General features: G+C 41.7%; 1 protein-coding gene across 1 annotated transcript in view; it reads right to left on the reverse strand.

Moving 5' to 3' along the window:
* LOC310925199 (neurobeachin-like) overlaps nt 1-15,740 on the reverse strand; it is a gene marked incomplete at both ends in the record, with an annotated part of 330,054 nt that overhangs the window by 238,666 nt on the left and 75,648 nt on the right. The window contains 3 exons of the mRNA XM_083887081.1: nt 118-226; nt 6,661-6,794; nt 7,851-8,048. Coding sequence (XP_083743207.1) covers nt 118-226; nt 6,661-6,794; nt 7,851-8,048 — 441 coding nt within the window. The remainder of the gene's footprint in view (nt 1-117; nt 227-6,660; nt 6,795-7,850; nt 8,049-15,740) is intronic.

A 15,740-nucleotide genomic window follows, 5' to 3' on the forward strand; every position in this document is an offset into this window, starting at 1 on the left:
TATAATGCGGAAAATACGGTAGTCGTTTGAAAAATAATGGTTTGGGAAAGCTCTAATGTGTACTTTATAACATTACAACACAGAATATAACTTATTGGGGGACACTCTCTACTTGACCTTTTCCAGCAGGTACCCGATCACCAAGAAGCCTTTTCCTCCCAGCATCTGCTCCTGCATGGCCACAGAGCTCTTGAGCAGCTCCAGCAGAAAGACCAGGAGAGTGACACTGTGAAAAAAAGACAAAGGAAATAACAAGAGTGAGTTCTCTGACACGGATATAAAATACGGCTCCATTCACACACTCATCAGGTGTTGAGGGAGTTTTTCTCTCTCTCTGCAGCAGAGACGATGTAGTGAGTGTTAAAAAAAAACAAGGTCATTTTCAGAGGATGACAGCAATCAGCTGGGAACTATCGCTCTCCACTTTCATCCCTCTTCAGCTGAGGAAAGAGACGACTGGAGCAGAGAAAGGTCGGGGGCTCGAGTCCAAAAGTCTGCGACCACTCGGGAAAATGATGTGTCTCTATATGTCAGACACATGGAGGAGGAGGAGGAGGGTTCAAAGGGAAGGAGCTTTCTCGTTTTCAGCTGGAGCTTGTGTTGGTGTGACAGTGTTTCTCTTATTAATCAGCTTTTTCTGCTCTCCTCGCTCTCTCCTCGCTCTCTCCTCACTCTCTCCCGCAGCCTCTGCTGCAGCTCAACAGTCACAAAGACACAGTTGTCGTGCACAGTCTTTGACCCGCAGTTATTGCACAAACACTGTGTGAAAACTCGTCTGACCGAGCGTTAACTTCTCACTCGCGACTGCGTCAGTTTAATTAAGCCGTCGCTTCACTTTCCACAGACAGAGAGGTGAGCGACAGTCAGCTGCGTCCTCGCACGTATCACCTTTTAATTTATGCCTTTGGCATCTGCTGACGGTGATTTACAAGTGTGGGGAATTCATTGAGGTCCATTTTGTGAAAATGCACCGACTAGAAATTGGATTTAATATGTGTAATTATAGTGTTAAAAAGAAATAAAAAACGCCTTTACAATGGCAAGAAGGACAACACAACATTCTTTATGGTCTGTAAAGGCCACCGTAGTTCAATGATGTGCATGGAAAAGCCCAAAACAGTTCATTTGTTATAATCTGCCGTCTCACCATTAAATCACACTCCTACAGAAGAGGATGAGGGCCATTATTAAATCTTTTTTTTCTATATAATAGAGTGTTAAATGCTTTTTTTTATGTATACATTCTGTGTGTTTTATTATGTACATCTAAACAAACATTTACATTCTGGCTTTATTAACATATATATATATATATATATATATATATATATGTTAAAAAACAGTAATATTCTGGCATTGTTATTGTATATATATTAAAAACTGTTGAAATCTGTTTTCTTTAATCATATATATTTAAAAACTAGAAAAAAAACAGTTAAATTATGTGTGTTTTATTATGTACATCTAAACAAACATTTAAATTCTGCCTTTATTAATATATATATATTTAAAAAACAGTAATGTTCTGGCATTGTTATATATATATTAAAAACAGTTGAAATCAGTTTTTTTTTTCTAAATAGGGGGAAAAAACAGTTAAATTCTCTGGGTTTTATGATATACATTTAAAGAAAAAGTTAAATTGTGGATCTTTTTAAATTATATACACATAATAAACAACATAACAAAAAAAAAACAGTTAAATTCTGGGTTGAATTGCATTTTTTGACCAGTGGGAATGTGTGTAATCAGCATCCATTGGCATTGCTCTTTGTATAATTTGTAGAAGTTTTTGTTTAATTCCTTTTTCAAAGTAAAAGAATACTCACGTTCCTTATTCCTCTAGATTTTTTGGGGGGGTTTTTACTGTGAAATGTGAAATATGTTGACTTGTTAATCAAGAGTGCTGTTGCTTAGTCTACTACAGAGGAGAATTTAACAGTGTTTTTAAATGAAAACAAACCCGGATAGAATTTCTGCTGTGGTCACACACACTTACACAAACGTGTCCAGTGTGAAACTGCACCTTTAAAGTGGCACAAAGGGAGAAAGCGAGGAAAAGCAAAGTGAATCCAGCAGAGTTAGTGAACACAGCCACAGGCGTAACTCGGGGGTTAATTGCGGTACAAGCTTTGAACTCGTCAGCTCACCGGGCTTTAGAAGAACTCACTCCACGAGCCAAGAAGAGGACAAAGAAAGTTGGCACGACGTGACCGAGAGGAAAGAGAGAGCAGAGGATGAGAGGAAAGAGAGAGCAGAGGATGAGAGGAAAGAGAGAGAGAGCAGAGGATGAGAGGAAAGAGAGAGAGAGCAGAGGATGAGAGGAAAGAGAGAGCAGAGGATGAGAGGAAAGAGAGAGCAGAGGATGAGAGGAAAGAGAGAGCAGAGGATGAGAGGAAAGAGAGAGAGAGCAGAGGATGAGAGGAAAGAGAGAGAGAGCAGAGGATGAGAGGAAAGAGAGAGCAGAGGATGAGAGGAAAGAGAGAGCAGAGGATGAGAGGAAAGAGAGAGCAGAGGATGAGAGGAAAGAGAGGAAAGAGAGAGCAGAGGATGAGAGGAAAGAGAGGAAATAGAGAGCAGAGGATGAGAGGAAATAGAGAGCAGAGGATGAGAGGAAAGAGAGAGCAGAGGATGAGAGGAAAGAGAGAGCAGAGGATGAGAGGAAAGAGAGAGCAGAGGATGAGAGGAAAGAGAGAGCAGAGGATGAGAGGAAAGAGAGAGCAGAGGATGAGAGGAAATAGAGAGCAGAGGATGAGAGGAAAGAGAGAGCAGAGGATGAGAGGAAAGAGAGAGCAGAGGATGAGAGGAAAGAGAGAGGATGAGAGGAAAGAGAGAGCAGAGGATGAGAGGAAAGAGAGAGCAGAGGATGAGAGGAAAGAGAGAGCAGAGGATGAGAGGAAAGAGAGAGGATGAGAGGAAAGAGAGAGCAGAGGATGAGAGGAAAGAGAGAGCAGAGGATGAGAGGAAAGAGAGAGCAGAGGATGAGAGGAAAGAGAGAGCAGAGGATGAGAGGAAAGAGAGAGAGAGCAGAGGATGAGAGGAAAGAGAGAGAGAGCAGAGGATGAGAGGAAAGAGAGAGCAGAGGATGAGAGGAAAGAGAGAGCAGAGGATGAGAGGAAAGAGAGAGCAGAGGATGAGAGGAAAGAGAGGAAAGAGAGAGCAGAGGATGAGAGGAAAGAGAGGAAATAGAGAGCAGAGGATGAGAGGAAATAGAGAGCAGAGGATGAGAGGAAAGAGAGAGCAGAGGATGAGAGGAAAGAGAGAGCAGAGGATGAGAGGAAAGAGAGAGCAGAGGATGAGAGGAAAGAGAGAGCAGAGGATGAGAGGAAAGAGAGAGCAGAGGATGAGAGGAAATAGAGAGCAGAGGATGAGAGGAAAGAGAGAGCAGAGGATGAGAGGAAAGAGAGAGCAGAGGATGAGAGGAAAGAGAGAGGATGAGAGGAAAGAGAGAGCAGAGGATGAGAGGAAAGAGAGAGCAGAGGATGAGAGGAAAGAGAGAGCAGAGGATGAGAGGAAAGAGAGAGGATGAGAGGAAAGAGAGAGCAGAGGATGAGAGGAAAGAGAGAGCAGAGGATGAGAGGAAAGAGAGAGCAGAGGATGAGAGGAAAGAGAGAGCAGAGGATGAGAGGAAAGAGAGAGAGAGCAGAGGATGAGAGGAAAGAGAGAGAGAGCAGAGGATGAGAGGAAAGAGAGAGCAGAGGATGAGAGGAAAGAGAGAGCAGAGGATGAGAGGAAAGAGAGAGCAGAGGATGAGAGGAAAGAGAGGAAAGAGAGAGCAGAGGATGAGAGGAAAGAGAGGAAAGAGAGAGCAGAGGATGAGAGGAAAGAGAGAGCAGAGGATGAGAGGAAAGAGAGGAAAGAGAGAGCAGAGGATGAGAGGAAAGAGAGAGCAGAGGATGAGAGGAAAGAGAGAGCAGAGGATGAGAGGAAAGAGAGGAAAGAGAGAGCAGAGGATGAGAGGAAAGAGAGGAAAGAGAGAGCAGAGGATGAGAGGAGAGAGAGGAAAGAGAGAGCAGAGGATGAGAGGAGAGAGAGGAAAGAGAGAGCAGAGGATGAGAGGAAAGAGAGAGCAGAGGATGAGAGGAAAGAGAGAGCAGAGGATGAGAGGAAAGAGAGAGCAGAGGATGAGAGGAAAGAGAGAGCAGAGGATGAGAGGAAAGAGAGGAAAGAGAGAGCAGAGGATGAGAGGAAAGAGAGAGCAGAGGATGAGAGGAAAGAGAGAGCAGAGGATGAGAGGAAAGAGAGAGCAGAGGATGAGAGGAAAGAGAGAGCAGAGGATGAGAGGAAAGAGAGAGCAGAGGATGAGAGGAAAGAGAGGAAAGAGAGAGCAGAGGATGAGAGGAAAGAGAGGAAAGAGAGAGCAGAGGATGAGAGGAGAGAGAGGAAAGAGAGAGCAGAGGATGAGAGGAAAGAGAGAGCAGAGGATGAGAGGAAAGAGAGAGCAGAGGATGAGAGGAAAGAGAGAGCAGAGGATGAGAGGAAAGAGAGGAAAGAGAGAGCAGAGGATGAGAGGAAAGAGAGAGCAGAGGATGAGAGGAAAGAGAGAGCAGAGGATGAGAGGAAAGAGAGGAAAGAGAGAGCAGAGGATGAGAGGAAAGAGAGGAAAGAGAGAGCAGAGGATGAGAGGAGAGAGAGGAAAGAGAGAGCAGAGGATGAGAGGAAAGAGAGAGCAGAGGATGAGAGGAAAGAGAGAGCAGAGGATGAGAGGAAAGAGAGAGCAGAGGATGAGAGGAAAGAGAGAGCAGAGGATGAGAGGAAAGAGAGGAAAGAGAGAGCAGAGGATGAGAGGAAAGAGAGAGCAGAGGATGAGAGGAAAGAGAGAGCAGAGGATGAGAGGAAAGAGAGAGCAGAGGATGAGAGGAAAGAGAGAGCAGAGGATGAGAGGAAAGAGAGAGCAGAGGATGAGAGGAAAGAGAGGAAAGAGAGATGAGAGGAAAGAGAGAGCAGAGGATGAGAGGAAAGAGAGAGCAGAGGATGAGAGGAAAGAGAGGAAAGAGAGAGCAGAGGATGAGAGGAAAGAGAGGAAAGAGAGAGCAGAGGATGAGAGGAGAGAGAGGAAAGAGAGAGCAGAGGATGAGAGGAAAGAGAGAGCAGAGGATGAGAGGAAAGAGAGGAAAGAGAGAGCAGAGGATGAGAGGAAAGAGAGAGCAGAGGATGAGAGGAAAGAGAGAGCAGAGGATGAGAGGAAAGAGAGAGCAGAGGATGAGAGGAAAGAGAGGAAAGAGAGAGCAGAGGATGAGAGGAAAGAGAGGAAAGAGAGAGCAGAGGATGAGAGGAGAGAGAGGAAAGAGAGAGCAGAGGATGAGAGGAAAGAGAGAGCAGAGGATGAGAGGAAAGAGAGAGCAGAGGATGAGAGGAAAGAGAGAGCAGAGGATGAGAGGAAAGAGAGGAAAGAGAGAGCAGAGGATGAGAGGAAAGAGAGGAAAGAGAGAGCAGAGGATGAGAGGAAAGAGAGAGCAGAGGATGAGAGGAAAGAGAGGAAAGAGAGAGCAGAGGATGAGAGGAAAGAGAGAGCAGAGGATGAGAGGAAAGAGAGAGCAGAGGATGAGAGGAAAGAGAGAGCAGAGGATGAGAGGAAAGAGAGGAAAGAGAGAGCAGAGGATGAGAGGAAAGAGAGAGCAGAGGATGAGAGGAAAGAGAGAGCAGAGGATGAGAGGAAAGAGAGAGCAGAGGATGAGAGGAAAGAGAGAGCAGAGGATGAGAGGAAAGAGAGGAAAGAGAGAGCAGAGGATGAGAGGAAAGAGAGGAAAGAGAGAGCAGAGGATGAGAGGAAAGAGAGAGCAGAGGATGAGAGGAAAGAGAGAGCAGAGGATGAGAGGAAAGAGAGAGCAGAGGATGAGAGGAAAGAGAGAGCAGAGGATGAGAGGAAAGAGAGAGCAGAGGATGAGAGGAAAGAGAGAGCAGTGGATGAGAGGAAACCACAGAGACACAGAGATGTGATCATTACAGAGGTTTGTCCTGTTATTCACTCAGTCCTGAGTCTGACTGATGTTGTTGTCTCACACTGGATTACAGTGAAGATCAAACTCTATTTCAAACCGTTCAACACCGAGCGTTTCGCACGTGATACGTTTTCACGAGCGCAGTTTGCATTACTGTAATTACGCAGCGGTTTCTGAAAGCTGAGAAGTCGCACATCAAATTATTACAGTAATTTCACTCGATATTGAAAGTTATTCTGGAAAAATTTACATTTTCTGGTCCTTTTAAAGGTGTTACATGGTTAAATATGACTAGCTTAGGCTCCGCCCCACACTAGAGGATAACTGGCCAGATTTCGTTCCTGACGATCATGGGTAACTCCTGATTTTAGGCTGATTTGAACAGATTATATGGGCAAATTATGAGACACGATTTTAACGTCATCAGTGTAGTCTACGCGTTTTGTCTCTTGCGTTAAATAAATAATGACAAGGGAAATAGGGGCAACATCTGAAAAATACATGGGTCGGTCCAAATCCACGATTCTCTATTTATGTAATCTTCATCAACCTTGTGATTTTGTCCTCGGTGAGACGGCTTCTTTGGGCTTGGATTTGGAGAGAGAATCCACATTGGGCAGCACGTCGTTCACAGGAGGACATGTTGTCCTTTCACAACGACCAAAAGCCGGCGTATAATAGTTAACGTAAAAAAAAAATCACTTGGTCTCTTTCTTACCAGACTGTGTTTTCCACCAGGCTGTCGTTGAGCTGATGAAAGTCCAGCTGGGAAAAGAGCGGGAAGAGAACCTGGATCCCTCCGATGGAGTGAATAGCGCTGTGGATGGAACAGGTGATCGTGGCTTTAACGTCCTGTGATGATAAGAAACAGACGTAAGAGTCAGAGGTGGAAAGAAATGAAGGAGGATTTACTTGTGTTTCTGTAACTGAGGAGGTTTTCTCTGCACTTGAACTTTTTATAGTCAATTTCAAAATGTGAAATTTTACTTTTACTTAAGTATGTTTTTTGATAGTGAATGATGAGGACAGGTGAATGATGATGAGGACAGGTGAATAAAGTGGACAGGTGAATGATGGGGACAGGTGAATGATGAGGACAGGTGAATGATGATGTGGACAGGTAAATAATGAGGACAGGTAAATAAAGTGGACAGGTGAATGATGATGAGGACAGGTAAATAAAGAGGACAGGTGAATGATGGGGACAGGTAAATAAAGAGGACAAGAGAATGATGGGGACAGGTAAATAAAGAGGACAGGTGAATGATGGGGACAGGTAAATAAAGAGGACAGGTGAATGATGGGGACAGGTGAATGATGGGGACAGGTAAATAAAGAGGACAGGTGAATGACGAGGACAGGTAAATAAAGAGGACAGGTGAATGACGAGGACAGGTAAATAAAGAGGACAGGTAAATGACGAGGACAGGTAAATAAAGAGGACAGGTGAATGATGGGGACAGGTAAATAAAGAGGACAGGTGAATGATGGGGACAGGTGAATGATGGGGACAGGTAAATAAAGAGGACAGGTGAATGACGAGGACAGGTAAATAAAGAGGACAGGTGAATGACGAGGACAGGTAAATAAAGAGGACAGGTAAATGACGAGGACAGGTAAATAAGGAGGACAGGTGAATGATGAGGACATGTGAATGATGATGAGGACAGGTAAAAACAAATCATGTGAGTAAATTTAAAAAGCCACTTTTTTACTTTAACTTGAGTACATTTACTTGAGTACTAGCACTTACAATTGTACTTAAATCAAATTTTAACAAAACAGTGGTACTTTTACTTGAGTAGAATATTTCAGTATTCTCTGTTTACAGTGATGATCTTTTTTTTGGAAAAAAGCAGCTGCACAGAAATGAGAGAAAAGTCTGCAAAGAGAAAGCGGTGAGGTGACCTGCAGCATGAGGGCGTGAGGCGAGTGCACGAAGATGGAGGCGTTTTCTTTGGGCGACGACTCCAGACAGAGCTGAGCGTCTGTGGCCTTGGCGTTGTAGGTGAAGGCGATGGAGCCGGACAACTTGCTGTCGTACAACACCAGTTTGTGATGTTCGGCCAAATGGACGTCGCTCTCTGACTTGAACTTAAACGTGCTCTGGAGGAAAAGTACAATGGAAGGAAAAATGATTTTTAGTTTCAGCAAACACAAGGACAAGGATTTCTGTCTTTGAAAACAGCATTTTCTATCTATTCTCTATTTGCATAGGATTAAATATTGGAGGTGTAGGTCACGGAAGTTATTAGATTAGCTGAAGTGAGGAATTTGGTAAATTTTCCCCATTTAAATTACATTTTGTGTCCAAAATGTCCGCATGGAGTTTTTTGTGTAAACTATGTAAACGTGTTCTTCCCACTCGCTTCTCTCTGGAGACAAAGACCCTGATTCTCCAGCTTCCAGAAACAGAGCAGGAGAGAAATTACCGTAATAACCACACGTCGTTTTTAACGTACAACTTCTCAACGTGTCGTCAGTTATACACTCGGTGTTACAGGTGCTAAGGCGGGTTTTAAAGGAGAATAACAAGAATGAAAATCTGTTAAAATAGTATATATAGATATACAGATAGATATGTATATATCGAGATATATGTATATATATATATATATACATATATATATATATATACATATACATGTGTGTTTCTGCATTTGGTTCAGTCTGTTCTGAAGCAATTTCAAACCAAAAGTACAGTCACGGCTGACTAAGTCTTTAGCTGCACTAAAAAAAGGACAAAAAGACTTTTCTGTGTGTAAAGAGAGAGTGGGCTGTAATTGCAGCCTTTTTACTCAGCACACATTAACATTTTTAATCAATGCACAGAATAAAAAAAGAAAAAAAGGGGAAAAAATGTTCTGTTCAAATAGTCTCTGCACTCACAGAACAGGAGCACAAATGGAAAAAGGAAAAAAAGGCAGATGGGAACTCGGAGTTAAAGTATTGTGCAAATATTTCCTGTTCAGATCACAGAAATAAACCTGTTCTTTATTTTGTATTATAGTTGTTGAATTTCCAACTGCAGCTTTGGAGAAAAAAAAAAGCAAGGATAAAGTTTGAAGCGGTCGAGATTCGACCATAAAACATTTACTGTGCGACTTTTTCTGCCTTGAATCCTCAATAATTCTTCTCTTCACATGATAAATCACTTTCTCCTCCCCACATTAATCATGCTTGGATGAATTTATAATGAAATCACGATACATCACTAAAATGTTAATAATTGTGACTACGTATATTAACATATTTAGATTTATGCAGTTTACCATTTAAATGATGTATTATATATATAATATGCATTTTTAAGGAAAAATGTCACTGATAATTCAGCAGTTTAGTCTTTTACACACACACAAATATCGCTTTTATATGTTAGTGAGGACATATCATTGACATAATACATGCCCGAGCTCCTGACCATAACTATCACAACTAAGTGCCTATGTCTAACCCTTAACTTTAACACAATTCTGACCCTAAAAACAGATCCTAACCCTAAAAAAAAGCCCTTTAAAGACAAAATGTCCTGACAAAGATAATCTTGTGTTTTTTGGACCTAATAAAGACATAAAGACAAGTACACACACACACACAACACTCAGTAGAGTACGGTGAAATAAACACTACCTGTGATAAAATCACTGACAACAGGAGGAAGCTCTGACAGCTTCTAGTTAAAAATGATGTAGTTCAGTGTTTCCCAAAGTTTCAACAAGGAGACGGACCCACTTTTTACAGACAACAAACTACTGCGACATAACGTAATAATGGACTATTTACAGAATAATATCAATAAACAACTCTTTTCTCAGTGAACGAACACATTTTATTTGTGTAAGATACAGTAGGAAACCTTACATGCGCCCTCTGCTGGATTCTTAGTGGTACTACTTCAATTGGAGCTCATGAGCGGGTCATTCCAGCTCGGCCGTGAACTCTACACCGCACATTTAATACAATATCGACTTTCAAATTAAAAGTGACAGCGCTGGTCCCGTGTGACCTGAAACTCTGTTCTGCCTGGACCAACATTTCGTGAGAGCAAGTGCGTTTTCCATCAGTCAGCCTCGGAAACGCATTCATTACGGCTAACGTAACAAACAGCCAATCAATAACAGACTAGTCCTGATTTAGTGAATCAATTAGCCGTTGACAGAGGAGCTGAATTAATCCGTCAACGCAGTGTGAATGGAATATGTTTAATAAGGAGATCAATGGCTCTAATCAGGAGGGTTGAATAAATAATGGACGCTACGAATGAGTTTGCTTCCCTCTCTGATTCTTTGACAGCAAACAGATGGCGAAGAAGACGGAGACAGAAAGAGCTGAAGCAGCAGCAGAGGAACAACAGTCACGTTGTGGAGCATTTTGGTGTTTGTTGCAGGACACAAATAAACTTGTGAGGCCTCTGGTACTTAGTTTACCAACAAAATCAGGCTGATTTTGAGTAGAATATCAACTTTATTAAGTATTATTTGTTGTGCAGGGTACTCTCATGATTAAAAGTTCTCCTCGTAAGTTGATAATGTTGAATCATCGTGAATGAGGGTAAACCATCAACATGTCACATGATGGTGGTAAATCTTGTCCAAAAGCCAGACGTGTCGATTGCACTCATTCACATTTACCTTTTATCAATACGCCAATTTATCCAATTCCAACAAACCTAATGTGATATTAAGGGGTAAGGGGAAAAAAATTGACATTTTGTGTGGTGATAGGGTTGATTTTTCAGCACATCATTTTTAACTGATGTTCCAAATAAACATTAAACTAGCATGATAAAAAAAAAATAACTTAACAGTCCACTAGATGGTGCCAAGTGCTTAATCTCATTACAGCTGTTGCGCCAGTTTATCGCAATACATGCTTTCCACCATATTTATCATTGACGAAGCCATTTTTAAACACTGTTAAAACAATGTTTTGATAATGAGGAGCAGTGCATCCACCGTTCCAGAAGGGGGAGCTGCGCTTCTGAGAGCGGATGTGCTGAATAGTACTGGCCAATCACGAGACTCTTCTGGGGGTGAAAGTTCACTCTGAAACATTGCGGCTGACGAACAGCGTCAGAAAAGAGGATTTCTATCGGCTCGTTTACAGCAACTAGGAGGTTTTTGAGCATAAAAACAAGTTAATGTATGTAAGTAGACCTCCATAACTAACATATATGTGCAACAGGACCACTCTATGTCACCTTTAATGTCCAGTCCATCTTTGTTTTCATATGTTTTTTTTCTACCTTCCTTGTCCCTTTCAGGATTCCATAGATTCAAGCTTGTTAATTCTGATTCCAAACAACAGTTGTAAAGATCCTCTCCTCCTGTTTTATTTTGGGGGGGGGGGCAGCATTATTCATCGCTCGCGTTTTTACAGAGCACTTCTGGAAATTGCAGGGGTTGAGTCACAGACAATAATTAAAAAAGCATGAGGGTTATTCTGTTCATCTGCCTTGATCAGACCCACACAACAGTGAGCGAGCGTGGCCCTCATCATCAAGTCTCTAACATCCTTCAAACAGCTCCCACTCGCTTGGAAACCAAGTGAGAAGAGATAACAAGCTGCAGTGTCCTGCACTTTAGTGTAAGCCGCTGTCGCTGTGTGAAAATAATGATCTGGGAGGTTTTAGCTTACAAACCCTGTAGTGTAAAAGCATCATTCCACACAGCAGCCACACGCTCGTATAAAAGAATTACAGCTCACTTCCTTTTTTCCCTCAAACCCACAACTCTTTCCAAGAAACACACACAGAGGATCTTCTGTGGAAGAGCTCAGGACCTTCCTTTGTTACCTGGAGTGAAGCATCGCCGCACACTACACGCAACACAGTCGCATCCAGGACGCACACAATTCATCTTAGCGTGTGAATAGTTTAACTTGAAGTGTGGAAATTCTCTTTGCTCGTTTTCGCTGAAGAATCCGCGCGATAATGAATCATCTCTGGTTTAATTCATGCAGCACAAAGAGAACGACTCGGAGGTTGTTCTGTGAAAAAGAGCTGCGGAATTTTAGCATATCCCACTGGGACACATGGAAAACACAGTCAACGCAAGCACAAAAAACACTATTTTTTTCCTGGTGAAAACCAGCGTATTTGGGAATCTAGTAATGTTTATTGATCCATGTCCAAATATGTAGGTAAAGTATTTGAATTACAGATATAATGTGTTAAAACTATGTGCATCTACTGCCTCTCTGGCTATGATTCTTGATCTGTGTCCTCTCTGTTAGCACAGTAAGTCTAGTTTAGTTTAGTCTTAGATCATTGGTTTTACATCATGATGTAAACTCATTAATTTTCTCTACATGGTGTCATGAGTGATGTAATGAGAGTCATGTAGCTCTGTGTTGCTCTGAAGGTCCATTAATCTCTTGTTAAGGTCAATAAATCTGACCTCTGACCTCCGAAAACATGGAAGAAAAACACCTTTGCAGTTGTGACCTGCATCAAGACGTTTCCTCTCACAGGTAAAGGACATCACACATTGCTCTGTCATGCTAACTCTGTGCAGTCCCTGGCTAACAGTGGTTAGCACTAGAGTTGTTCCAAGGCCTTCGATACTGAAGAAACTCAGCGGGTCCTGGAGTCCAGGCACCGATGTGATACCACGTAACTTATTAGAAATATGAATCTGTTTCCTGATTAGCTCCGTTAGCTCTGACACAGTTCTTCTTCGTCGCTCTTAAAACAGTTGCGCTTTGCTGCCACCGGCAGCTGCTGTTTTAGAGGCACGAAGAAGAATTGATCAGCTGACATCAGCTAAGGAGCTAACGTTAGCGCATCATGTTGGCGGTTTGGCAGTATTTCACACTGGATTCTCCCACCAGTAAGACTGTGACATGCAACATATGCAAAGAAGCAATTTGGAGGGGTGGCACGAGTGTTGCAAATTTTAACACCAGCAACTTATCAAACATTTGAAGCCGCGTCACGCTAAAGGGGACTGTACCTTTGTTCCCCGGGTCCTATGTTCCCCGCTTTGTATGTAACCCTAATCCTAACCCTACTCTTTTTCAAAAAAAGGGTCCTATGTTCCCCTGTCACATACAAAGTGGACCTTTTTTGGGAAAAACGGGGAACATAGGACCCGGGGAACATAGGTACGACCCCCGCTAAAGAACACGATGGAAAAGACGCAGTTTCCTGTGTCTCATTTGCATATTTAAAGAGACAGGCACTCAAAAGCGAGCGTTCTGAACAGGGCTGTTTTGTCTGCTGTGGTGCTTCATTCTTAAGGTATTTTGACCAAAACATGTCACAGACATGTTCATTAGGACACCAGGGAACTAGGTTCACTTGGAGAAATATGCTATAATATATCTACTTTAGCAGCATCAGCTTAAGTTTTATCAAAGGAATTTATTTGTAGATTTATTTATTTATTTTCATATTTAGAATGAAAATGATAACACATTGGTATCAGTATCGGCCGATAACCACAGCTCAAGTATCGGTATCGGGAAGGAAAAAATAGTATCAGAACATCTCTAGTTAGCAGTGTTGCCTCACAGCAAGAAGGTGCTGGGTTTGACTCCCAATCTGCGAACTTTCCTCTTTCGCACCATATATCACCTAAGATAATACCATATGATTGATTTTTCACTGTACGTCAGCAGCCATGATCCCCCCCCCTCCCAGATTCCGCCTGTATAATGACAATAAAGACCCTTTCTGTTCCTTTATACACACACTGTGCCCTCATTTACACTCATTTACACAAACACAGCTCTTAAACGGTGCTGCAGCTAAACACACACACCATGTGTCACTTCTATGTTGTAAGAATGAACACGCCCCCCTGTGGTTCTCACTCATCTCTCAGCCCACCTCTTGGCATTTTTTAAAATCAGGCATTAGACAGAGTTAGGCTCAGATGGGGGGGGGGGTTAGTTACGCTTCAAGTTCAGCCAAACAACATTCCACTCCGTCAGTGTGTAATCTCCTAATCAGGATAGATACACAAAAGTACAGAGAACTCCTCTTTTTCATGAGTAAAGTGAATCGCGCTTAAAGAATAAGATTAAATATCCCATAAACTTTTTTACTAAAAACCAACATATGCTGCTTAAAAGTGTGTTTTTCAGCACGACTGTCAGGAGTCATATGTTTCTTCTTTGGATTCATTCCCAAAAACTCTTCCTGGATTCATTTCAGGAACATTCTGAGAAAAGTTAGACGGTTGTTTTATCCAGATCTTTAGATTAAGATATATTTTCGGCTTATGTCAGGCCACAGATTTTTACTTACTTGATTGTCAAAAATCCTATGTGACCCGTCAGCGTCCACCCGTCAAGTGTATTTTGACCCAGAATCAACCTTAAACATTGTTCTGCCGTGACACCTCGTGGGATTTTGAACAAGACGGAGTTGTTGCTCCATTGACAGCTGTGAGGCACTGACAGACAGATCTGCTATGAATTTGAAAAGGATGTTTCCACCTTATTCCTGCAGGCGCTCGTGGAGAAATGATTATGTCTGGAAGTTCTGCAGTAAACCACTTCTTTCCAGTGGCAAAACACGGCAGCGTTGGCAGGAACACGGCGACAGGACGGAGTAAAAGATGCTGCAGTTTGTATTTCACCTGATGTTGAAACTAAAACCCAGGCTTGGTTGATGTAGGACAGTAAGACTCTCCTTTAAATTGGTAAATGTAAATCATGGGTCTTCATTCATTAAATTTATTATTATTATTTGTATTATTCGGGAAATAAGTTTACCCTCCTGTTAGCAACTTCCTGTCGACAGTTTTAGATGGATCAATCTGAGTTTTTGTAAAAGGTGATGTTACATATTGGTAAGAATTTACCCACTGATGACATCACACACACACACACAAAAAAATACTTTTTTACAATATATACAACTGTAAATAATCGTATCTCCGTCAAAACCGGATCGGATCGGATTTACATATTACAAATTTGGCGTTAATGTGTATATGTCAGCGACATTTTAACAGACCAGGAGGAATTTCGTCACGTTTACATAGGACGGTCGCAGGTAAAGTTCTATACAGATCCAGAAAGTTCTTCTGGAGCTAATGGATCAAAATGTTAAAAAAAACAGGCGCAATTTACGTAAAATGCAGACAACAAAGTGTCTGCGCTCTGAGTGATCCTGTTCTAATGTGAAAAGAGTCAGTTTAACACCAAATGGTGACATCAATTCAACGGAAATGGACACCATAAATGATCACATCCTCCCATTCGAGGTGTGATGTTCGTTCAATTCGTTCAATTTCACGATTGTCTCTTGGCGATTCCCGTCCGGTTACCATGGAAACCATCGGTTTTGCTTCAGCGACGGAAGAAAATAAGGAGGGTTTACTGTATGTACAGTGTTTAATGTATTAGAACCACCACAAAGCCACAGCCACTGTAAATTAAATTAATTAATTAATTAAGCATTGGTAATTACCAACATAATGTTTTTATGTTTCTGTTATGGTCAAATCACCAGTTTGTAGGAGCTCTAACCTAAAATTATATTTTTAAAGATAAAATATGATTATTATTGTAATCCATGCATTTTCAAATGACCTGTTTCATAAAAACAGTTGAACACATTATTATTTCTCATTTAAGATGTTAAATTAACATTATTTACTTGCTTTCCTGAAAAGAAAAAATAGTTTTAGTGGTTGAATGTTATACTTTGCCAAATAAATAACGCTAACGTGTAGTTATAAATAAGTTTTTGAAAGATTTTTAAAAATACATTACGTTTAGGTTTTCTCATTTTTAGCACAGGTGGTCTCATAGATTTGTTTGGTATTTGAAGATATTAGTTTC

Source organism: Microchirus variegatus, assembly GCF_963457635.1.
Source record: "Microchirus variegatus genome assembly, chromosome: 3".
In the NCBI taxonomy this organism is placed as follows: domain Eukaryota; kingdom Metazoa; phylum Chordata; class Actinopteri; order Pleuronectiformes; family Soleidae; genus Microchirus; species Microchirus variegatus.